The 26,086-nt window shown below is 46.2% G+C and overlaps 2 protein-coding genes across 4 annotated transcripts in view; one reads left to right on the plus strand and one right to left on the minus strand.

The window, feature by feature from the left end:
* Positions 1-24,714, minus strand: DARS2 (aspartyl-tRNA synthetase 2, mitochondrial). 2 transcript variants are annotated; one of them, XM_077332534.1, is made up of 17 exons: positions 24,351-24,714; positions 22,578-22,677; positions 20,943-21,009; positions 19,349-19,450; positions 17,862-17,957; positions 15,440-15,560; positions 15,309-15,355; positions 13,902-14,008; positions 13,176-13,245; positions 12,307-12,486; positions 10,433-10,540; positions 9,638-9,700; positions 7,435-7,587; positions 5,894-6,112; positions 4,527-4,637; positions 3,174-3,249; positions 1-1,125 (listed from the first exon to the last, which is right to left on the minus strand). In XM_077332534.1, the coding sequence occupies exons 1-17, from the start codon at positions 24,697-24,699 to the stop codon at positions 938-940; spliced, it is 2,157 nt and encodes a 718-aa protein (XP_077188649.1). In that variant the 5' UTR covers positions 24,700-24,714; the 3' UTR covers positions 1-937. The 2 variants fall into 2 exon arrangements, with proteins under 2 accessions (XP_077188649.1, XP_077188648.1); XM_077332533.1 differs by having other exon boundaries at positions 15,440-15,563.
* Positions 24,677-26,086, plus strand: part of CENPL (centromere protein L) — a 7,522-nt gene continuing 6,112 nt past the window's right edge. Inside the window, exon 1 of one of the 2 annotated variants that reach the window (XM_077332540.1) lies at positions 24,677-24,835. In XM_077332540.1, coding sequence (XP_077188655.1) covers positions 24,698-24,835 — 138 coding nt within the window. In that variant the 5' untranslated portion in view covers positions 24,677-24,697. Of the gene's footprint in view, positions 24,886-26,086 lie in introns of both variants that reach the window. The other variant, XM_077332541.1, reaches the window with a different exon arrangement.

Consider the following 26,086-nt stretch of genomic DNA (forward strand, 5'->3'; position numbering starts at 1 on the left):
TGAAATTTTTACATATTTTTAATCAGAACATGAGTTTGAGCCATAATAAATTTATGCTAGTAGGAAGGGGGAGAGTGGAAAAGTGATCGGTTCAGGTATGGAGGATGGGAATTCTTCCTGTGGGTTCGCCCCAAAGATGCTCCATGCTCCAACTTGCTTAGCCAATAAGTCCCAAAAAACAAGTGTAAGAGGACCTAGTTTGCTGGGGCCTTTGGGCATAGTTTCTCTCAGCCATTTACTAGGCCAAAGGCAGTTTAAAAAGTCATCTACACACTTGGCACTCTGGAAATATGGGCCCTAGTCTTTTTTTCCCATTTTACATTTTGGACTACAAAATTGACTTGGCTTCATTTTTTTTTTTTTTTTACAAAAAAATCAAAAGTGTGCTCAAGCATATCAGAACATCTTCTAGAGTACAGTTCTTCGAGCAGCCTTCTTCCAAATGCTGGATCTGACTCAAGGTTCTACATACCTACAAGCCATGGTATAGCAGTAGTGTGCTCCCTTTTCAGTCTACCTGAGAAGCTGGCAGCTTGGATGCATTCAACAAGCTTTTGAAAACCTAAAATGTGCACCTCAATAACAGTAGCACTAAAGTTCTCATGATCTCCCCTCATCAGCATTTGGATATCTTAGGGACATACCCACCAACCTTTAAAAACTTCAGTTGTGTTCTGGAGGATTCTGGGAACAGTAAAATTTGTTTCTTTAAACAATGGCAGCCCTCTGATATTCAGCCAGAGTTTGGTCACAGTGCAAAACCATTCTTCCTTCCCTTACAATACAAGCCTGAAAGCACACTGCTGTGTAAAAGAATCCTCTAAAAGATTCCTCCATCTCCACCAGTTTCCGACTCGGCAGACCTGACTACTGGGCATGCCAGTCAGGCCAGCTGAAAGCAAGAAAACAACACAGTCTGGCGTTAATGCAGTTATGGTCAGTTAGCACTAGCCTCAGCTTGTGCCGAAGGCCACATGACTTGGATGTGATAAGGCTCCAGCTCTTCTGGGGCAATGTAATCTGGAGCGTTGCTCATCAGGTCTCTTCCCTTGAAGGATTTGGGAAATGCGATGACATCTCGAATGCTGGGAGCCCCAACAAGGAGGCAGATGAGCCTGTCAAGTCCTGGAAAATAACAGGAAAGCATTCCATTTAACTTCTGCAAACAGATGCAAAGGTTTTACTGAGAGGTTAACATGGGTGATTCCAGTTAATGCAAGAAACTGCCCCAGGTAGAATATATTGTGCCCCTGATCTGCCTGTGTGACCATCCCCCACCTGTATGCAAGACTTTCCATGCTCACAGGCATTTGTGTGGCTGGAAAGTGCATGTGGAAGCATTGGGGGGGGGGGAAGGATAGCAAGAAAATGGGGGGGTTTGACATGAATAGGTCCTCTTAAAAGCTTTTGGCCCGGGCAGCTGCCCTGTTACAAACAAATGATGGTTTTGCCTGGTCTTGGTGGCAGCAAAGTGACCCTGACAGGCCAAGGGACCCACAGAGGATTGAGACTGACAGAGAACTGATTTATGCTCTGTGCTCCTAGCTCCCAAGAGGCTCAAAACCAGGTCTGCTGAATTAATGATCTGGTGCAATTTTCAATAATTGGGTTTTCTGCAACATCTAATCTGGAACAACTTGCTTAACTCTCTACCCTTTCCAATTGTGGTTGACTGACTGGTGGGGGGAGGGGGGATAATCCCCTCCATTACCACCCTGGGGAGGGGGGTAATCACCTAAGCAGCCTTGGTTCCATTTCAGGTATGAGCTTTATGGCCTATGTGGGTACCTGGCTTTGCTGGAGCACCAGAACGCCAATGAGGATGAGCTAAAGCTCCATATCCCTACCACTAAAGTGGCCTGCTACCAAATCAGATTTCAGCAGAGGAGATGCATCCACACTCTTTTTTGCAAAATGGGAAGACGACTGAATTTGGCTGTGGGACTACTCGCTGCTAACCCCTATCTTTGTGATTTATTTAGTTTGTGACTAGCTTCGAAGTCCGTTCCTAAGAACGGGCCTTGAAAGGGTCCCCTCCCCTGGCCAGGCAGCTTAAGGTGGCTTTGGGCGGCAGCTCACAGACAGATCAAGTGGGGCAGACTGGGGCTGGACAGCTCATTAGGAGGCCTGGGGCAGAGCTCCTGAGCAAGCAGAGCCTACCAGGCCAAGAGGCCCTCGTTAGCAAGCCCTCCAACATGAGCGTTTGCCCAGGGCCCGCTCCCCTTACCTGCTGAGGCATCTGAGAGCAGAGAGGCTAGAGTCCAGGGATAGAGGGCGGGAGCTGCAGGGGCAGGGCCAATCAGGGCTTTGCTGGCTGCACCCTGATTGGCCCTATTCCAACTTGGACAGCTGGACATGTCCCATCCCCTAGGCTGTTTCACAAATATATAGAGGAACAACAATGGATAAGGATGTGTGCCCGCTCCAGAGACTTGTCCGAGGTGTCCACAAGTAAAAACAGTACCATATAAACATCAACAGTGGATTATCAATATTAAAAGTAAGCCATTAACTACAAATCAAGGGCATAAAACAATATTATCTACACAAACAGTCCTTAGCCTAGAAGTAAATTATAGAGATGTTTTTAAAAAACCCAAAACCTTAAGTAAACTTGAATAAATATCAATGCTTTGGCTTGGGTGTCTAAGACAGTAAGGAAGGTAAGTATCAGGCAAGCCTCCATGGGGGAAGGCACTCCAAAGATAACGTACCATCCATCATCACTGCTCAAGGGGATAAATATGGTGCTCTCAACCAGGGTTTCGTGAAACCCTGGGGTTTCTTGGCATTCCAGGAACAGTTTCCCGAATGGGCAGGAGTCCATTCTATTTGTATATCTTGTATACATTTGTTAAGCATTTATTGGATGATATGACCACATGTGATCATACCCTCCTGCTCCCCCTCCCAAAATGACCACCGATGGGCATGGTGGGAGGGGAGGGGCCCTGGATGGGCATGTCCACAGCGATGCTTCCCAACCATACTCTGCACAATTGCACCACTTCTGGAGTTTCTCGAAGCCTGAAGAATGTTTTTCAGTGGTAAAAAAGTGGAGCAAGGCTGGTAGAAATATTCTTGAGAAATCTATATAGGTAGGTCTGTGTTGAAAGACAGGGGAAGAGTGTATCAGCAGGATCTGTGTTTCAGGTAGAGCAGCAGGGACTGACCTAGTGCAATTCCTCCATGAGGGGGGGCTCCACAGTCCAGAGCCTCAAGCAGGTGAGAAAGCAGCTCAGGGTCCTCCTAGAAAGAGAGAGCTTTTATTAATGACCACTGTAGCCTACAAGGGTAAAAAGCTGGACTTGTGACCACCTGGGTTTAAATGCCAGCCCAACAATAGTCATCTGAATGCTTCAAAGTACAGTCCTCCTTTATGAAGGACATGGGGCACATGCAATGCCATGTAGACCTTGGTCTTAACTTAAATGCACTTGAAAATTCGGGTGGCTTGGATCCTGCCTACAAATTCCAGAGAATTTCGAAATGTGGAAGCATGACCGTCTACCTCCCACTACAACCTGAAATTTACAGCCCCAGCCTAGTAGAACATTCTGACAAATGAAATCACAGCCCTGTGGGACATTAACCATTTCTGCAGGGCTTGCAAGACAGAGTTGTCCCCACCAGTCCTACGGCTGAGGCCTGAAACAACATATGAAACTGCTGGCCTCCCTCCTGGAAATCCACCAAAGCTATACTCCATCTAAAGCAGGGGTGGCCAAACTGTGGCTCTCCAGCTGTTCACGGCCTACAATTCCCATGAGCCCCTGCCAGCATGTGCAGGGTATCATGGGAACTATAGTCCATAGACATCTGGAACACCACAGTTTGGCCACCCCAATCTAAAAGGCTTTTCCCATGAAAGTGAACAGGCAAACTGAGTATTCAATTTTTGTTTTAATGTTTTAACAATGTATTAATTCAACTTAAATCTCCCTTTTTGTATCTTAACTTTATTTGATGTAATTTTAACTCGACCCCCAAGTCCACAGAGAGGGCAGAAAAAAATCCAGATACAAATAATAAACGCTCCCCCCACCCCTGTGCTGGTTCTGGCTGATAGTAGACCCCCAGGAAATAAAATTATGAAATCAGCAAAAGCATGGGTAGATATTTTAGCTTGGATCTTAGCCCATGTGTGCTCTCCAACAAGAGCACACATGGGCTAAGATCAAAGCTAAAATTTCTACCCACGCTTTGGACAGAATTAATGGCCCAGGAGTGTGCACCACAGGTATGCTGAAGATACAACTGCTATATGCAGTGGCCAGTTTGTATGCCGGGTCAGACATGACCCGGTGCTTGCACAGGGGATACCTTTACCTTTACCTTAAAGTGTGACCGGATGTTTGTAGGACACTTACAGGGTTAAAAATTGAATCCAAGCCCTACGTACCTTAAGGATCTGGCTTTAGTCCAGCTCGGCTAACTGAGGATCCAAGTAATAACCTTAAGATGCTCTGCCACAACTATGAAACGAGGACGGCCAGAGGATCACATGCAGAACATCTGCTATTTACCTTCAGCACGGACTCGAGAATGAAATGCTGCTGCTTTGCGTTGTGGATTCGAATGGAGCCGCCTCCGATCTCACTACCGTTCAGCACCAGGTCATAGTGCTGACCTCGAACCTGGGGCCAAGGTGAGGAGTAGAAAGACAAGATGGCTGCATTTCACAGTGTAGACAGGGCATAGATAAGCCCTCCTATGACAGCACTACTCTACATCTTTCACAGTCAGCTACAAACCTTGGCATCCAATACATCTCTTAGCTGTTGCGGTTATCCCCTTTCAACTGTTTATGATTACCCATTATTGTTTATCTCTTTTCTTGTTCATATTGTTCCAAAGGTTCTATGTACCTTTCCTATCCACCACTGGTTTTATGTACACCGTCCTGAGACGTCACGGTGAGGGGTGGTATATAAAGTACATGAATAAACGAACAATCTGGCAGAGGAATCAAGGTGCACAAGAGTTTTCCTTGTGGTGTGACTGGAGCAATTTTTAAAAGCTCCTTTTTCTGCAATTACTTTTTGAGTGTACCGCAGCTCAAAACTCAAGGCTGGTGAAAACACACATGCGTAACCTTTTGTATTAAAATCGTCCAAGCCCAACCCTCCACTCCACTAGCAGAGGGCTACTGTTTTACAACTTGTAATCATTGACACAGTGGTTTCGTATTATACTTTTATCCCTTAATGAGAGGAGTAGTCCAATGTAGTTGGCTGTCCCAAACAGCTTTACCATCTAAGATTTGACCTAGCGAGGCAATCGAGGGAAGGGGGAGTGGGAAGGGAAGGGGAGGAAAGGAAGCCAAGAGTGTGTGTCAAACATCTCTTTCTTGTTTCTGCTGACGTGTGGACTAAGAAGATGCCCCAAGTCTTCATTGAAGAGGTGAGTTGTAAAGATTGGCAGAAAGATGGAAAAAAAGCAGCATCAAATAAGTTTAGCTGGTCTGTGGTCTAAGCCAGGGGTAGTCAACCTGTGTTCCTCCAGATGTCCATGGGCTACAATTCCCATGAGCCCCTGTCAGCAAATGCTGGCAGGGGCTCATGGGAATTGTAGTCCATGGACATCTGGAGGACCACAGGCTGAGTACCCCTGGTCTAAGCCACAGGTGTCAATTATCATATAATCAGGAAAATAAATCAAATTTGGACTGTGCCCACAACAAGTGTAATAGTGGCTTACTCTAAGCAACAAGAAGATACGTGCAATTAAAATCTACAAATGATGCTCAGCGCTTGTCTCCAAGGGAGATCCCGATGGCCAGAGAAACACATACAATAGCCAAACATGCTATATCTGCACCTCGGAGATTCACCAAGCCCTAGTTTGGCTTTCTCCAAACCTGCTGGGAGTCAAAAACGCCACCCCCAATTACCTTTGCGGGATCAGTATACAGCAGGTGTTCATCAGCAGGGAGTGGGGCTGTGAAGGGGTGGTGAGCAGATTCCAATTCAGTGGGGTTTTCTTTTTTCGAGAGGAAGAGCGGGAAATCCACGACCCACAAGACGTGAAATGCGGAAGTGTCGCGGAGGGGCACACCCCTTTCTTCCAGAAGATCAGCGCTTGCGAGACGCACCTTCCCCAATGCGGAACACTGAAATAAATGCTCCAGTGTGTTAAAATCCAGGGATATCACTTTTGGACCTTTACATATGGAAGACTAAAACTGGGGTTGGAAGAGAAATATAAAAGATTAGGACTGATAACGTTAATGGGTGTTTGGTTTAACAGTTGGCCTACCCCCCAAGAATAAACATTATTAGGCAGACCCCTTTTTTCAGTATCTTTTAGTTAGGCAAATCTGACGTCTGGGAGCACATTGAAGCCCAACAGAATTCTATTCAAGGTATAAGCTTTCATGGGCAAGCACACGTCTTCTGTATCTCAACAAGTTTGCTTGCACACAGAAGCTTATAGCTTGAATAAAGCCTTGCTGGTCTTAATGGTGCCCCCAGACTCAAAATTTGTTCTGCTGTTTAAAGACCAACACGGCTACCCATCTGAATCTAGCTTTGAATTAGACACTACAGTTTGAATCATACGGTAGTGTAGTTAATCTTTACCTGCCTCTCCCTGTAGCAGGCCTCTGAAATCCTCACCCCGCCCAAGCACTGCTGGAGTCATGGGATTACTGTGGGTGAAAATCTATGGTTCAAAGGAAGAGTAATACTGAGATGGAGGAAATCTCTGAAGTCGCACCCACCTCATTCTTGTGATAATGGACAACTAGTTCCACAAACCACAGCTTTAGCTGCAAAGAGAAAAGCAGAAAAGCCTTTCCTCGCAAAGATCTGCTAACTGTTGTCTAGATTTCGGAATGCTGTGGCCATGAGAGAACACGAAGTAGCTAATTTAAGATGGTACCAGAGAGACGGAGCCCTAAGAAACTTTTGCTGCATTGGACTTCCTACTAGGTTTTAATTTTTCTTAAAATGCCAACAGATTTGGACTGGGGGGGGGGAGAAAAAAAGATAAGAGGAAAAACCATGGAATGTAACAAGTTGTCTGCTGTCTCCAGCACAACCATGAATAATAACAACCATGTTAACAATTCATGACAAAAATGACCAAAGAAGCAATCTTTACTGTATTGTTTATGGAGGGTTTTTAAAAATAATTTTCAAATAAAAAAGGAAACAACGTATTTTCCGAAGCTGAATGAAAATGGAAACAATGTCAAGGGCCTGTTAAGGCAATAAATATATCCCTGGCAGGTTTTGTTCAGCTGAGAAGGTGGCAAGTTGCATTGGTCTAAACAGCAGCCATTTAAAGAGCTCAATATAATAACTGAGGATGCCAAAACAAAGCACAGTCCTTAGCAGACTTGCACTCTTGTAAGTTCACTGAAGTTGATGGGCTCAGAAGGGTACGACTCTGTTTAGGATGACGCTGTCAGATTCCCAAGGACCTCCTTACCACTTTCTTATGTCCTCCAGCTGCCACCAACACCAAATCTTCTGTGTTGGCCTGAACCGTTCTGATGAGCTCCAACCTCTGCTCCTCACTGAGGTATCTACTGAGTTGGGACTTCACGCTACCGTCAGATCTCAAAACCAAGTGAAATATTCCCTGTTCAGGAGAGAAGGGCAGATGGGTAGACCAACTACTTCCTGAAAAGCTTGTGGAAAGAAGGAAGCCCAAACCAAGGTTCAGTCCACTTTAGTTCTCCTTAAAGTATAACCCACAGCGGTGCAGCCAAGGATTATTCAGATGCCAGGATTGAACAGAACCTACTCCAGTAAACACAACTGACTGAGGTTTCTAAAAACTGAGATTTTTAAAAAAATGACAGTTGATTATGGAATTTCTTCAGAAAAACTGGCTTGGATTCAACAGATCATTTCCACGGATGGAAAGATATTAATCTGTCATGTACAAGCTCTTTGCCTTCCCATTCTCCCCCCATTCCGGAACATCATGCAAGAATGGGAGAAGTCATTAAGGTGGAGAAACTATTAGCATGAGAGAAGGTTTGGAGCACCAAGGTATTGCCCCCAAACAACAACAGAAGATAGAAATGTAATTGGTAACTTCACCAAGGTTCTAAGCTAGCCCCCCCCCCCCCAAGAGCTTCAATATTCAGTAGTCATACACCATTACTACTTTATCCCACAAGGCAAAGGGCTCTTAACTCATCAACAAATCCCAGCCTCCTCGAGTAAGACAGAGTTTCCTGAGAAGGATTCTCTCTTGCACCCTATCAGGCACTTACCCTAGAAAACGGCTGACACACAAAGGAACAAGCAGCTGATGGGAATAATTTCACAAAGGCTGACTTTCTTGATTTTCAAAGCATTATAAATTAATGGAATGCAGCTAAAATGGGAGCAATCGACCAGATGCCTTTGGGAAACATACAAGCCAGGTGTTCTCATGGCTAGTAGCCACTGACTCTACAATAGCTTCTTTTGACCCTTCCCCCACCAGTCATCTAGGATTCCTTTTCAGAGAACCACCTTCCAATCCTCACAAGCACAAACTACATTGGACCCTTCAAAGCAGGCAGATTATGATTCCTTTTCTCCCATTCAGCTTTCCTCCTCAAATGTAACCTTTCATATACTTCCCCCCGCTCGTTGTCTTATTTTTAAATGTTTTTATTAATTCCATTTTTAATAAAATGGAATTAATAGGAATGGGAAGGCGACTGTAAGCCGCTTTGAGCCTCCTTCGGATACGGAAAAGCGGCATATAAGAACCAACTCTCCTTCTCCTTCTCCTTCTCCTTCTCCTTCTCCTTCTCCTTCTCCTTCTCCTCCTCCTCCTCCTCCTCCTCCTCCTCCTCCTCCTCCTCCTCCTCCTCCTCCTTCTCCTTCTCCTTCTCCTTCTCCTTCTCCTTCTCCTTCTCCTTCTTCTTTATACTGCCCCTCCCAGCACAGACAGCTCGTGGCAGTTTGCACTCAATAAAAACCAAATCTAATACATCAATAAAACATCATAAAAACATCATTGCATTATACTAATAATTCCAAAAGCTACAAACGTACAAAATCGAAGACAAAAGCAATGGCAATAACCATATCACTTCCTATCACAGAACAACTTGTCTTATTATAATTGGCCTTTCCCCACTGCATCCTGGGTAGGAACTCTTTTGCCCATCTAATCAGCACCATTTGGCGTTTGCCTCAATGCACATTCTGCGCCCAAGATGGGCAGCCCATCACCTATCTCATATCTCTGTGTTGGTTTGCTCTGGACTAGTTAAGCGAGAAGAACATAATTTGAATTTAAAGTAATTTGGTCTCTGTCATACAATTACCTAGTGCCTCAGTTTTCCTCAATGATCCTCTTATTTCTAATCTGTATATCATTAGGACACTTAAGTTACCAGCTGATTAAACACTTTCTCTCCCTTTTATCTTTTCTTTGCTTGAGATATACAGCGCCAAAACAGGAGTTGTATATACAAGAAACTGAAGTATTCCAAACAGTCTGGATTTTCGTCTTGGCTGTGCAGATATAGGGGACAGTTTGTGTAGGGATTAATTTTGGTAATATTGTATGGTGATGATCACAGCGCTATCTAGAAGCCATTCCTGCTGCCCAGACTCGTTCAAAAGATCGCATCTCACAAAGCACAGGAAACGTTCTCCAAAGGCTGCTTGCTATGCCTTACCTGATTAAACTGGGATTTAGCTAATTCGTTTAATGACTCCAGGTCTTTTTCACGAAGGTGTCTCTATAGAAAACATAACAGAGAAGTATGTCAACTAGATCAAGGCAGGGGCTAAGAATGAGATCCAAAGTACTGCAAGGGGAGCCCCACGCCTCCCACCCACTGCAGCCCATGCCTCCCAAAATAGTGTTCCCAGAGCCTGGGAAACCCACAAGAACAGCACAGGACACTTGGGTATACAGCGGAAGCAGAGACCTGGCTAAAATGACACTCCTTTCCACCAGCGGGAGTGCGCCTCTGCTGGTGGAAAACAGGTCTGGATCCCACCCTGCCATTTCCAGGCAGGCTTGAATTTTAATATTTCTCAGGCTAGTGCTCCCTGTAAGGTAGGAAAGGAGGGCCAGAGGCCAGTGAGAAAAAAAGATCCTTAAGTTAACATGTGTACTTGAATTTCTCATACCAAACCACAATCCATGTGGTTCCTTTATAGTATATGCTTTTTGATAGTAGTTTGTTTGGGGGTTTTGATTTTGGATCAGTACAGATTTCAGGTCGGGGTCTTTTCACATAATCTACTACCTGGTCCTTTTAAACCAAGATGTTTGGGATGAAATCTGGGGCCTTCTGGGCACAAAGGACAAGCTCTTCCACTGAGCCACAGCCCCTCCCCACAGAGAGACAGACAGACACTTTGGAAGTGCTGGTTGATAACTAGCAACATTATTAATCACACATCCTTGTTCCAGAATAGGGATCCCCCTATATCTACCTAAAATGCGGCCTAGCACTACTTACCGCTCCCTGGGGAATGCAAATGGCTTTAACTGTGCCCTCAGGCTCACCGAGGGATTTCTGTAAAAATCGAACTTCCACATTCCTGAATACGTCGCTGACATCAACAATCTGAGCATTAGAAATAAAAATGGGATCATTATGGTGGTCATAGGAAAGATAAAAATCCTTACCGTACAATGGGAACCCCCCTGAGGTGCAAATAAAAGCAATTTTTAGAGCAGCTGAGAAGTCCCAAAAACCTCACAAGATTTGGAAATAATGAATATATGGCAGAAATATTGAGAGGAGTTTTTAAAGTTATTTTGGGTATATAGAACCTGATGGGTTGCTGGAACAACACTGTATGCAATTCAAAGCAGAAATAACAGCACTGTTACTGTGCAAATTATTTTTATTTATTTATAGTCATATTTATAGACCGCCCCCCGTTGGATCTCCCAATCTCAGGGCAGTTTACAGCATATGATATTATCATATATTAGAAATAAGATATGGTATTCCTGAACAGGCACAAGGAATATGCTTCCCCACTTCCAAGCAGGAAAAGATCCAGTTTCACCTGGGTAGTACTGGCCAACAAGGTTTTGCTGTCAAGCCTTGAATCCACTCATACTGCAAAGGTGATCCTCTGCTGCAGAGCATGTTTCTTCAGTGCTTGGGGTCTCTGCTCATGCAGATCCAGCATCTTTCAATGAGCTGAGAAACAAGTCAGTTCAAAGGAAAGCACTGCTCAGCAGAGGACGGCCTCTGCAATCGAGGAAGAAGGGTGCAACCACAGGCAAGGGTTCTTAAGAGCTCTTAAGGCATGTTCTAGTATTTTGTCAAACAGACATAACAGGATTACACATAAGCATATAGAAGAAAAGGCATGGTTTATACTCCAGAAGAAAATTCAATCTAATATTGAACAGATATTTAATGCAGTTTATAATTGCCACATTGAAAGGGGAGAAAAATATAAGGATTTTTTTAATGTAGAAAAATCATACGACCATGTAGACTTTCAGTATAAGAGGAAATATTGGATTTGTTCAAAAAATCGATACTCTAGACCAGGGATTCCCAACCAGGGGTCTGCAGCAGCTCCGGGGGGGGGGGGATCAGTGGCCTTCCCCCTCCTGCCTTAATAGATTTGGCCACAAGCTAGGAAACAGGCTGCTTCCACCTGGAGTGCATGGTAGGTAAAGGCCATGGGTATAAGAATCAAAGTGGGGGAATTGGTTGTGGCATGTAATGGGGGATCGGGGCTGCCATCTCAGCTCCTGCCCTTCTTTCTATCCTGTATAAGACAGAGTGGGTGGTTATGTCACTTCTGGGAGGAGGGGGTAGCAAAGAGGTGTGGCCAGCTGACATCACTTCTGGGGGCCCTCGAAGCCTAAACATTTCAGGGGCTCCTCTCCACAGTCAAAAGGTTGAAAATGGCTGCTCTAGACCCTCAGTGAACTGGCAATTTCCAGCGATTCTTCCCTTCATGCTGCAGTCCTTGCTCATATTGTTCCACAACAAACAGCATGTTGTACAGCTTGGGCTGCAGTGAGAGGGTAATGCAGAAGTTCTACTTTGGTGATGGAAAATTCATCATGCATCTAGACCAGAGCAGCAGAGATACAGCTAGTTTGGATCCAACCAAGAGTGTAGAATTTGCTGGCTGAGGAAAGTGAAACACAACTTGAAGAAAAAGGTTCAGAAGCTCTGACCTTATTTGGAATTATTTGGGAAAAACTGGACAGTTGCTTCTCTGACAAAAATTGTGGGATAATAATTATACTGGGGGGGGGGAGGGGTGCCATTGTTCAGGGGGAAAGTTCCAACATAGGTGATAAATACACTGAAGAGAAGGAGGCTGAATAACCCTGAAGAACAGCATTATGTACCTTCATTGCAAAGCGAGTGTCAGGCTTATCCGTCCCGTAGATGGCCAGGGCCTCGCTGTAGCTGATTGAAGGAAAGGGGGTTTCAAGGGGCCCTTTCCCCTCAGGCCAGGAATACTGAAGCAAGCCCTCAATCAGAGCCCGAATTCCAGCTTGGTCTACAAATGACATCTCAATATCAATCTTCAGGAGGAGACAAAGAGAATGAAGGCCATCATTGTCTCAGTATCTATCTGGAATTCTTATAGAAGGCTCAGTATTAACTAAGAAACAAAACAAGGCTGTGACAATGCGACAGTTCTACCAAAGTGGCATATTTCAAAAGGGAATATAGCCTCCTGGCCTGTCAATCAGATTTCCAGTCCTCAGGTTGTGGATTTTTTTTTGATATATCACCGGTCTGGACCCACAGATTCTGCTAGCAGGTGTTCTTTTCTTGGGCACATGGCACCTTCTCATGGTGCAAGAGCCACTTCTGCCAAGAAAAGACTCCTTCTGCTGGACAAAAATGTCTCTGCTGGTGTAGTAGATCCACTGGATACAACCCAATATAATTTGTCCCTCCGTTAGACTCCCTATCAGCAAATCAAGGTTTGGGAACATTAGCAATTATTTTTAATTTAACTTGGAAGCAAAAGAATACTTTCTGTGACTTGCTGATCAAGTCTTCACTAGCCAGGAACTTAGCATTCTCTACATATTTCATTGTGGCAGTTGCCTCTAAAGGGTTGCATCTTGGCTTCGGGGCAAAAGGATGCTAAGAAAAGGAGAATTACTCAGCAGAGGGCTATGCTTATCACGTGCTATTAAGAAACACAAGCCACTCAATCACTGCCACACCACACACAAACGCAGAGATGGAAATAAGTTACCTGAGTGAATTCAGGCTGTCTGTCTGGCTTTGAACCTTCATCGCGGTAGCAGCGGGCAACCTGAAAGTACCTGCCGTGAGAAGTAAACAGTAATTTCCTGGCTGTGACACAACTGGCGATTAAGTTGGATCCAACTAACAGGAAAACCTCATGAAATGGGTCACTCTGCCCTTCCACTTGTGCCCTCCCAACTGCTCCTGAGAATCAGGGAATTCAGAAACAAAGTGGCTAACCAGCCCATAATTTGTGGTTGCCACAGACTGGGGTCCCCCAGTCTTCTTGAGCCTTTGGAATTCTGACACAGCATGGTGGGTGCAGCCACAAAATGGCTGCCTCAGGAAATAGAACCAGTTATAAAATGGCTGCCATAGCACATATTCAGTCATACCAGTCCCCAGGTGGGACCTGGGAATCCCCTGGAATTATATCATTGCCAGACTAAAGATAAAATGGCTGCTTTGGAGGGCGGACTCCACAGTATTATACTCCACTGAAGTCCCTTCCCACCCCAAATTCCGCCCACTCCTGGCTCCACCCTCAAAGCCAGCAACCCTACATGAACTGGACTACTCACAGGAGAGTTAATGACTGTGGCGAGAAGCACCCCAGCCTCTGAACCATTGTCCAGGGAACCAAATGGCTGCTGAGAATGCCAAAGTGGTCAGTCTTATCAGGGGAGTTCTTTCAAGCTTCCTTGAAAACACAAGAGGGGCCCAGGAAGCTCACCTGTCCAAGCCTCCTATCATCAGGAGCTGCTTAAACTGCTGAGGACTCTGAGGGAGTGAGTAGAATTTCCCAGGCTCCCGCGAGGGCACCACAAATTCCTTTGCACCCTAATATACAAGAGGATTTTGATACAAAACAGAAAGGGCACCAACTTGAAGCTGTTGTTGGTATAAAACAGAAACATCTGCTCCAGATTAACAGTTATTACAGGGCTTCCCAAACATGGTCTTTTTGCCAGGTACTTCCCCCCTCGCTTTTCTCCTCTAAGAAAAGGAAAATCTCCCAGTATTAAAACTGATCTCCAAATGACTCAGATCAGTTCCCCTGTTTTGGAGGGTGAACTCTTATGGCACTATACTATGCTCTGCCCCAAAATCTCCAGGCATTTCTCAACCCAAAACTGTGTACAGAGTATGTGAATGGGGCACTTGCACATAGGCGGAATAATCTACTTTCTATCTGCTTTGCAACCGGACTTGACTGTGTGAAACTGCAAAATCTACTTGCAAACTATCACTAAGATGCATTGAAAGTGGACCAAAGGTGCTTCGGATGTACACACTGATCATTTACCTTAACATTACCTCCAATTAAAAAAGAAAACACTGTTGCAGATATAAAGCAAGCAGCAAAGGCAAGACTTGGCTTTTCCTCAGTTCAAACAAGGTGAAAATTTGCAACAAACATTGGGTTGAACAATCTGCCTTTCACAGGGAGCCCTTCTGTTCATGCGAGAATTCTGTTAACCACACTCCCCCATTCTACCCCTTGGGCACACTAGATTAAGACATCAGGGCTGGACTAAGACAGTCTAATGCCCTAAGCCATTATCCCCCTCCCCCCCAGATGTATATTTGCAAAATTAAATATCTTTGTTTTTATAATAAGGGATTTCTGAATCTCAGGCGCTGGAAAGACACATCTTTAATGGTATTAAGATTATTTATATTGTGCATAAATCCAGCTCTCAAGGATTTTAGTCAAATTCTGAGTTTGCAATGAGAAGGGGTAAGATAGGATGCATGCAAGGAGCTGACCCAGTTTCCAGATTACGGCACAGGACTTGGGGAGGGGGGAGTATATTTTGGGGGCAGCAGAGACTCTTTGAATACAAATTCTGCTACTTTAAAACATTCCATCCCTCTCCAATCCAGAAGCCTGGGCCTGCACTTGGGAAAGTCCCGCTCTAAAAGTATGTTCAATAGAGCAGGGGCAGTCAACCTGTGGACCTCCAGATGTTCATGGACTACAATTCCCACGAGCCCCTGCCATGCTGGCAGGGGCTCATGGGAATTGTAGTCCATGAACATCTGGAGGACCACAGATTGACTACTCCTGCAATAGAGCATGTAGGGCAATTCAAACTCCTGCAAAACACGCACAAAGAAATCTTCTGAGCGTACCTACCCCAGGGGTCTTCTTGAACAGTGTTGGAGTCTCTACATCCACAAAGCCTAAAACAAGAGTTTTGTAAAATTGAAAGGGAATGAGAAAGAAACCGACAGCCAAACGATACCAATCTGCAGCCCATCCCTTACCGTAGCGGTTGCAGAGGTATTCCCGCATTCTCATCACCATCTGGGATCTCAGCCGCAGGTTGTGCTGCAGCTGAGCGCTGCGCAAGTCTAAGTAGCGATACTGCATTCGCAGGGCCTCGTTCTTCTGAGCAGAGAGAGAAGAGTTCATATAGATCGTGGAGGTGCACGGTCAACTGAAGTGCACCAATACACAAGCTCTGTGTTAGAAGGAAAACTAGCAGTTGGAAAACCAACAGCGAATGAAGAGCGCTCTGGACCTGTTGTGGTATTGCACCGTTCCATCGTTATATTATTTTATTATATTGTTATACTGTTACATTATTCTGTTATATGGTTACAGCCACTGTTATTAATTACTGTATGTTTTAACGAAGACTGTTTCATGTATCGTTGATTAGTTTTAATGTAAACCGCCCTGAGCCTTCAGGGAGGGCGGTATATAAATCTAAATAAATAGAAAGAAAAGAAAAGAAAAACACCTTCTGTTGAATGGCAGCCAGGCTTGAGAAAACAGCCCATTCCCCCCCCCCACACACACACACACAAAAACTAGGTCTTTTTTTGAGAGCTCAATTCTGAATTTGGTACCCAATCACACTCTTCATGATGTCATTAGGAGAGCAACTGAATCCAAGCTCCTTTTCCAGCCCTTGACCTGCCCCTGAATCACCCCTTCATTTCTCTTCCTTCAAATGTACCTACAGTATGGGAGAAGAACCATAATTTTTATCTCCCTCCCTCTCTCTCCCCTCCCCCCTTCCTTACAACATTTGCTGCATTTGCTGGCAGGGTCTCATGGGAATTGTAGTCCATGGACATCTGGAGGACCACAGGTTGACTACCCCTGCCTTACAAGACTTAATGCTGCAAAAACAGCATCAATGGCGGCAGAAAACTTGTTATAGACTTCAGGGCCCAAAAGAAACACACTTTGTAAGATTTTGTGCACATGGAACATCACTGCTGTAGCATTCCCAGATGCTTCAGGGGGGAGTCTTCCTTGTGACAAGACAAATCAGGATTCCACAAAATATTATCAGCTATATAAATATTATCAGCTATGCAAATCTGCACAATACAGATTCACCTTTGCTTGGAGCAGAATTCAGATATCCTGCCTGCAAACCTTCAGGGTTTTCTTTTTTAAACAGGCTTTAAAGCATAGCCCAACTTCAGAAACCTTATCTCTGTATTCATAGAACCCTGACATGGTCACAGATCTTCCTCCACTTCACAGCTATTGCTAGTCTGTATTCCAGTTCAACAGATGAAGACAAATTGGAAACATCCCTTAACACAACAGGTAACAGTTGTTCCTTGGAACAAGACTTTTTAAATTTTACAAACACACTCAAATTATTTTTAAAAAATAAAGAAATTATACATGGCAATTTTGGAACCATTATTCCTTATACCAGTGGTCCCCAACCCGCAGGCCGCGGCTCCCTCTCCCTGCCCCCCCCTGCAGTAAAAAACTTCCCAGGCCGCAAGCTTGCGGCCCGGGAAGCTTCTTACTGCGGGAGGGGGGGTGGGAAGAGGGAATCAGGGCTGTGCCGCGCATGCACGATTTCGGCAGCGCATGCGCGATTTCGGCAGCGCATGCGCGATTTCGGCCGCGCATGCGCAATGCGTGATTTTGCCCGCGAATGCACAATGCCCCGATTTCGGCCGCGCATGCACAATGCGCGACCGCGGCCATGCATGTGCGGCATGCGCGGGCGGGCAGTTGCCCTGCCGGTCCCCAGCCTCAAAAAGGTTTGGGACCACTGTCTTATACAATACCAGGGGCCAAGCCTGTTCCATTCAGGAATACAATGGGCAAAAGATTAGGGGGGTGGAGTGGAAGAACTCCGCGGATGACCTCCCCCTCCCCCACCAGGAAAGGCTGCAGGCAGCTTTTGGGGAACTCACGGGGAGGAGTAGCTCTCACACAGCAGGAATCTGCAGCCTCCAAGCCTCAGAGGGAAGTGGAAGGTGGAGGGGGTGGTCAGGGGTGGGGGACAGAAGGCGATTGGCTGGCTGCTGGACAGACAGGCAAGCCGGTTGGAGGAGGAGGCACTCAGGGGTGGGACAGCCATCCTGAGTGGGTGTTAACCCATGAGACAAGCTCCTCCTCTGAGGCCTTACCAGAAATATATAGTGGAACAGAAGTGGAATAGATAATAAAACACAGAATAAGAAACATCTAAATTATTGCCTCTTCACATTCTAACACGAGTCCCCTCATCTCCTTCTCTTTCAAATCTTATTATTCAATATTCAACAAGGTTTATTGCTATAGGAACTGCCCATGTTTAAAAAGGTCTCTGTACTTAAGTTTCCTTTTCTGTGAAGTTGGAAAAGCGAGGCCATCGCCCGAAACTCCAAACAGACACCATTACCAAACATCACACTGCGCAAAAAATAAAATGGGATGTGTCACCTTGATGAAATCTTTCAACTCAAAGGGTAGTTTCTTGCAAGAGTTGAGGACTTCTGCAGTTTCCGCCTTCACTTCAATCTCACCGGTAGGCATTCTCTAAAATGGGTAAAAAAGAGAGGCGGTTTCAAAGTCACTTTTTGACACGCGGACCTGACAATCTCGCAACAGCTGCCTGGGCTTGTAAAGTATCAGCAGGCTGCAGCATTCACAAGAAAGAGCCTCCTACTTGGGAAAGGCAGGCAAACAGGCAGAGGCTTTGAGAGGCATGTATAAACCACGGTCAGTTTTATTTAGGGCATTACATCCCAGGAAAAGGCAATGCACACTTCTCCGGCTCTTGTTTATAACCTGGTTGCAAGCACTTGAACCAGCTTTTAGGTTAATACGAAACTTAAGAAGAGTTGGTTCTTATATGCCGCTTTTTTGTACCAGGAGTCTCAAAGGAGCTTACAATCCCCTCCCGACAGACATCCAGATTAGAAGTCAGTAATCCTTAACCACAAAACCAAGCTGGCTAACAAAAATAGACAACCACTACCAGATATTGACGGACTGGATCCAGCACAGTGTTCCAGCTGGCATAAGGACTTCCACCTATGGAGTACGACTTTCTTGCTCCTCCCCATTCTGTACCACTGGGAAATGCCCCACTGCCAAAACCTACAACAGAAAAGACCTGAACTTGGAACGTTGCTGGACAGGCCACTCTAAACTGGTTGGATAGCCAAAGTATCCTTCAAAGCCCTAAACCAGGGGTAGTCAAACTGTGGCCCTCCACATGTCCATGGACTACAATTCCCATGAGCCCCTGTCAGGGAATGCTGGCAGGGGCTCATGGACTTTGTAGTCCATGGACATCTGGAGGGCCGCAGTTTGACTACCCCCGCCCTAAACGGTATGTGACTGCCTTACATCCCCCAAAGATCAGTGGACAAAAATCTGCTTAGGATTCCCAGCCCAAAGGAGATGAAATTGGCCTGGACCAGGGCCTTTTCGGCCTTGGCCCCAGCCTGGTAGAATGACCTCCCAAAAGAGATCAGGGTCCTGCTGGACCACAACCCATTCCATAGGGCCTGCAAGACAGAGCTATTCACCAGGCCTATGGTCAAGGCCCGGGGAGACCATCAAGAATTGCTAGGAACCGAGGAAGACCTTTTCCAGTAACTCTGAAACACACCTGCCCCCCCTTCCGGTTTGACCTGTTGATCAGGTTGGGGGAAATTGAGATGACCTTTTTTTTGATTTTATGATTTTACTGATGGATTGTATGCTATTGCCGCCTGCCTTGAGGTCTTCAGGAAGTGTGAAGTATATAAAAATAACATTTTTTTTAAAAGGCAGCTCCTCAAACCTTAAACCTCCCATGCGCAACTTGAAATTTCATTTTTAAGTAATTACTCCTAGAGCTTAAAAATAACCACACTACACTCAAAAGTAGAGTGTGTATGCAGCGGGGTGGGAGGGGGGGTTGCTTTCAATGTACTCACAGGATTAATCTGTCCTGGAGGTCGGGAGATAACCTTTCCTGTCACTTTCACCACAGATTCAACAGGAGTGTCATTTAAGATCTTCTTCAGATGGGAAGAGGCCTAGAGGGAGGGAGGGAGAGAGAGAGAGAATAAAAGAAATGGAATCAATGTGTTGGATTGCGCCTGCATCAGACTTGTTTGGCTTTCACTAAAGACTTCAATCTTTGAATCTTAGCGAGCAGGCGGATCCAACACTGCATTTCATTTTTTTCAATTTTTAAACTGGAATCCACCTCGTCCACCCATGTGACTCATGCTTGCCACACAGGAACGTACATTCAGGAGCTCTTAAGGAATGACTGACATGAGTTAAATCCTTATGGATGAAATTTCCTTCAAAAAGAAATCCGCCTCGCAAGAATCTCAACCACAGACAGGTTCTAGATGGTCCACCAGAAACAGGAGAAGATCTGGTTTGATGTACCCCATTTTTCACAGCCTGAATGAGTCTCAAAGCAGCTTATAAACGTCTACCCTTCCTCTCCCCACAACAGAGACCCAGTGTGGTAGGCAAGGCTGAAAGGGCTTTGAGAGAACTGTGAGCTGGCTGCATGTGAGGGAAATGGAGAATCAAACCAGATTCTCCAGATTAGAGGCCACTGGTCTTAACTACTTCACCAAGTAAAACTTGTTTCCTAATTGCAAAAGTTGGTTAGAAATGAAATCAAAAGACAGTAGACTCCATGGTGAAAATGATATTGTCCAGGCATTTCTGAAAGTGTCTTATCCCATTGCTGTAACCAGTCTGATATTGCCATCTGAGGGCAGAGTTGCATCCTTCTAAGTTGATAAAAACTTAGAACCTCCACACTGGAAAGTACAATGATTTGGAATATGGTGCAAAACCAGTAACTTGAGAGCCAGCTCGATATAGTGGTTAGAAGCGCCAACTTCTCATCTGGCGAGCCGAGTTTGATTCCGCGCTCCCCCACATGCAGCCAGCTGGGTGACCTTGGACTCACCACTGCACTGATAAAGCTGTTCTGACTGAGCAGTAGTCTCACCTCCCTCACAGGGTGTCCGTTGTGGGGAGAGGAAAGGGAAGGTGAATGTAACCTGCTTTGAGACTCCTTTGGGTAGAGAAAAGCGGCATACAAGAACTAACTCCTCTTATTATTATATGCTAAATAAAGGCTGTTGCTTGAACTGATCTTCTTCAGTATACTTTCAGAGGGGATAAAACGTGGGGTGGTATAGCCCTATCTTGTCAGATCTTGGAAGCTAAGCAGGGTCACTACTTGGAAGGAAGATCACCAAGGAAGCCAATGGCAAACCACTGCTGCTTCTTACTTGCCTTGAAAGCCCCTTGCTGGGACCTGGAGATTCCCCAGCTTTATGGCTAATCTCTAGATGACAGAGATCAGCTCCCCTGGGGAAAATGGCTGCTTTGGAGGGAGGACTCCCTAGCATTGTACTCCACTGAGGTCCCTCCCCACCTCCAATACCATCCACTCTCAGTTCCACCCCCAAGGTTTCTAGGTATTTCCCATCCCAGAGCTGGCAGCTCTAGCATACACTCATAACTTAAGACACAATCCTTTGCAGTTCTTACCTCATCTTGAGGAATGATAATTTGGGTGAGTCCCTGGAAATCTCTTAGAACCACAAACTGCCCCTGCCTAAACCGTAAGAGAAATAAACACACACTGATAACTACAGAAGAAGAGTGCATGCAGACAAAAACGTATACCCAGGATAAAACTTGGTTAGCTTTATAGGTGCCACTATACTCAAACTTTATTCTACATTTATAACAGTTCACATTAACCCCCTAAATTAGAGCCAGTTCTACAAGCAGAGATGAATGATGTACTGCAGGGGTAGTCAACCTGTGGTCCTCCAGATGTCCATGGACTACAATTCCCATGATCCCCTGCCAGCAGGGGATCATGGGAATTGTAGTCCATGGACATCTGGAGGACCACAGGTTGACTACCCCTGATGTACTGGATGGTACCCTTTCAGCTCACAGGAGGAGACATACCAGAAAACATTCCTTTCACATATAAAATGAGAACAGGCTAATTTCTGTATTCTTAAAATAGACATCGTTCATAAATCAAGCATACAAATTCTGAAACCACAGTTCCACCTGATTTTTCCTTAATGTGGGAACTGGCTAGTTCTTTGTATTATTTTTATTAAGATTTTTTACCCGCTGCTCCCAGAATTGGCTCACGGCGGGTTACAAGAATAAACCCCCAATACATAAAACATAGACATCATAAAACCAAATCCCACTCTATTCAGGCGATGAGAAAAAATACCACGCCCCTCTACCTCCCATGTCCCCTCCTCCATCAGTGCCTCAGGGTTCCACTCCCCAGGGATGCCAATAGTTGTTTGGTGTAGTGGTTAGGAGTGCGGACTTCTAATCTGGCATGCCGGGTTAGATTCTGCACTCTCCCACATGCAGCCAGTGGGGTGACCTTGGGCTCACCACAGCACTGATAAAGCTGTTCTGACCGGGCAGTGATATCAGGGCTCTGTCAGCCTCACCCACCTCACAGGGTGTCTGTTGCGGGGAGAGGAATGGGAAGGCGAACGTAAGCCGCTTTGAGCCTCCTTCAAGTAGAGAAAAGCGGCATATAAGAACCAACTCTTCTTCTTCAGTAATATCAGGGCTCTCAAAGCCTCACCTCCCTCACAGGGCGTCTGTTGTGGGGAGAGGAAAGGGAATGCGAATGTAAGCTGCTTTGAGCCTCCTTCAGGTAGAGAAAAGCGGCATATAAGAACCAACTCTTCTTCTTCTTGTTGGTTGTGGGTTTTGGAGGGGCCCTGCAATCTCTCGCACCCTGGCCTCAACCAAAGACGTGGCAGAAGACCTCCATTTTACAGGTTGGATACACACTTTTCTTGGATGCTTTAGGATGCTTTGGGCTAATCCTGCGTTGAGCAGGGGGCTGGACTAGATGGCCTGTATGGCCCTTTCCAACTCTATGATTCTATGAGGTCCTGCGGAACCGCGAAAGCTTATTACCCCTCAATACAATCATTATTTACAAAGCATTTCCTTCCCCCATTTCTATTTAATTCAACATAAACCATTAAATTAATCATTAAATTAAATGGAGCCAGCCAAAAGAAAGCAATCTCTTGACAGACTAATTCCAGTGGAGAAGAAAGTGACTTGCCATAAATCCAGTTATTAGTTAAATCTTGAATTCACTGTTTTTTGCTTATTTACCTCTGATACTGAATCCACCCACACAAAGTAACTTCCTGACCGACATGAGCAGAACGCAGTTCCCCACAAGTTGTGGTCCGAGCAACAAAGCTAGTGAGATCTTGGGCAGAAAAAGAAATTAATGTTATGAAAACAATGAAGCTCATGATAAGCTACAATAAAATTTCCAGGACAACAGAGATGTCAGTTTAAGTGCATTGTAGAGCATTATCTGTATAGAATGAATTGCATAAGGGCAAATGGGGGAGGAATGGTCCCCTCTAATCACTTAAAGCAGTGGTCCCCAACCTTTCCGAGGCTGGGGACCGGCAGGACATCGGGCCGCGCCCCCGCGGACCGCGCCCGTGCGGGCCACGCCCGCGGATCGGGCCGCGCCCGCGGGCCGCGCCCACGGATCGGGCCGCGCCCGCGGGCCGCGCCCACGCCGCGCCCGCGGATCGGGCCGCACCCGAGCCGCGCCCGCGAGCCGCGCCCGGGCCGCGCCCACGGATCAGGCCGCGCCCACGGGCCGCGCCCGCGGATCGGGCCGAGCGGGCATGGCCCGCACAGGCGCGGCCCGGCCCTGATTCCCTCTCCCCGCAGTAAGAAGCTTCCCGGGCCGCAAGCTTGCGGCCTGGGAAGTTTTTTACTGCGGGGGCGGGGCGGGGAGAGGGAGCCGCGGCCCGGCGCCATGGCCTTTGCGGCCCGGCACCGGGCCGCGGCCCGCAGGTTGGGGACCACTGACTTAAAGGGAAGGCACTGGCAAACCACCCCGTATTGAGTCTGCCATGAAAACACTGGAGGGCGTCACCCCAAGGCTCAGACATGACCCGGTGCTTGCACAGGGGATACCTTTACCTTAACCACTAAAAAGGCTATGGCAAGGCTCATGGGAACCACATGACCAGGAGACACACAGGAGGAGGATGCAGAGAAGAAGAGAACTGGGTCTGATTGAGCAGAAATGTTTGTGGGATCCAACCCAGTATGTAGTGTTCCATAATCATCTGCTGCTAATGAGTACCAATTTCCCTACTGCTTTTCTGCCACCCAAATTAGTCTACTCAGTAGTTCCTGCTCCTTACCTCCTATTGGTCAGAAGCTTCTCTACTTTTCTCCCAAATTATTTCCCCTCTTGGAATACCTACTGTCATTTAGTTCCTATGGTTGTCTTGCTACAACATGGTAAGCCAGCACCATTCCTAGAATCAGAGCAACTAGCAACTATGCTCATCAATATTGATGGGCAAAGTATCCTATACAGCAAAAGATCTCCATATATGAGGGGCAATGTGGCATAGTGGTAAGAGGGTCAGACTAAAATTTGGAAAATGAAAGTTCAAATCAGGGACGCTTGCTGGGTGTCTTTGGTGAGGCACGCATTCACAGGCTGACCTCCCTCACAGGGTTGTTGTGAGAATAAACCAAAGGAGAGAATGATGTAAGCCTGTGAGGGATGGTGGGATGTAAATTAAGTACGCGAATAAACAAGGGATGCTTTCATTGAGAATAATATTTTTAGAGTGGCAGCATTTAGCCAAAGAGTAACTCATTTTACTAGCTTAGCATATTCAGACTGCTTTTCACCTAAATATCATACAAGTGACTTTATAGCGGAACAGATAGCTTTAAAAGCCAGTCACACACGCGCAACGCATTCACATGATTTTTGGGTGTTGAAGAACAACAGTTACTTTCTCCAGAGCCATTTTCAGGCCTTATTACGAGCCAACCCCACAGGGCCAACACATCCCCCGGCCCCGTCCCGACTGCGTTTCCATGAGCGCCACATACCTGCAGGGTCCGCGGCTGCATTACACGCCCTCGTGCTGGAAAGACATCTGCACCAGGCCTCGGCCACCCTCCTACGTGTTCTGGGAAAGAGCAGCGACCTGTAAAGGAGACGCATCCTCTGCACGGCCCGACAACACCAGAGCTCGAAAAGGGAGGCACGAAACTCCCAGAGCTCATCCGAAGCGCCTCTTAGTTGCGCGCGTCTGAAACAATCACGGAACTGCCCCTTCGCAGCCGCCGTACTTCCTTTGGCAGGTAATGCTTCGCCTGCCCTTAGTTCTATCTTCGTAAGGAGCGGTGGCGGTGGCGGTGGCGGCGGCGACGCGGCTGTCTCGCCCGTCACCCGCATGCGCAGAAGGCTCCCTCTGCCGAAGAGGCTGCTGGGAGGCAATTTTTTAAACCAGCCCGCCCGCCTCAGCCTTTGTGTTGTCGTTGGGAAGCGGTTTCCCGGAGGGCCGCTGCGGATGGAAGGGGCGCCGGCTCAGGTGAAGGGCGGGCTTCTGGGGAGGTGGCGCGAGGTGTGAAAAATAAATATGTAAGAATGAGGGGTTGCCAGCTCTGGGTGGGGAAATGCCTGGAGACTTTGGGGGTGGGTCCTCGGGGGCAGGGGTAGTCAACCTGTGGTCCTCCAGATGTCCATGGACTACAATTCCAATGATCCCCTGCCAGCGTTTGCTGGCAGGGGCTCATGGGAATTGTAGTCCATGGACATCTGGAGGACCACAGGTTGACTACCCCTGCTCGGGGGAGTGTAATGCTTTGGAGCGTGTCAAACTGTAGCGTGTCCAGAGGAGGGCAACAAAGATAGTGAGGGGTTTGGAGACCAAGGTTGGGGGAGCTTGGTCTGTTTAGCCTGGAGAGGAGACGACCGAGAGGGGATCTGATAACCATCTTCAAGTATTTAAAAGGGTGTCATATGGAGGATGGAGCAGAATTGTTCTCTCTTGCCCCAGAGGGACAGGCCAGAACGAATGGGATGGAAATAATTCAAAAGAAATTCCATCTAAGCATCCGGAAGAAGTTCCTGACAGCGGTTTCTCAGTGGAATAGGCTTCCTCTTGAGGTGGTGGGCTCTCCATCTTTGGAAATTTTTAAACAGAGGCTGGATAGCCATCTGACGGAGAGGCTGATTCTGTGAAGGCAAAGGGGTGGCAGGTTACAGTAGATGAGCAATAGGATTGTGAGTGTCCTGCATAGTGCAGGCGGTTGGACTAGATGACCCATGAGGTCCCTTACAACTCTATTATTCTGTGATTCTATTCTATGATCGAAGGCTTTTTTTGACAGCTCATTTTAATACTCTCCATTTGGTGGAGCTTTGTGGCATGTTCGCAGGGATGTTCCAGAAGCAGAGACAATATGCATGGGGGGCCCAGACACTGGGAGTCTATCTCCCATTCTTTCTCTTGCAAGTTGTATGCTAAATCCAGAGCTTCCCTGCTTGCTCTGTTCTGTCAGTTTACCTATACCATTCTGCAGATTGCCATTTAAAAAACATTCTTTCATGTACTGATAGAAAAGTCACTGAAGCTATTGCTAAACATTTTTCAGCAACTCTGAAGTATTTGCACCAAAGTATTTTCATTTCTGGAATAGATTTCAATTTTAATCTGCATTCTTATGTACAAAATGTTTTAAACATGTTATTCCGTACATATGAATTCCATTTACTATTATACTAATATATTTTGTATCTTAACCTTTTGAAGGCTCAGGGGCTACATTTTAAGAATCCA

Source organism: Paroedura picta, chromosome 4 (assembly GCF_049243985.1).
Source record: "Paroedura picta isolate Pp20150507F chromosome 4, Ppicta_v3.0, whole genome shotgun sequence".
NCBI lineage: Eukaryota > Metazoa > Chordata > Lepidosauria > Squamata > Gekkonidae > Paroedura > Paroedura picta.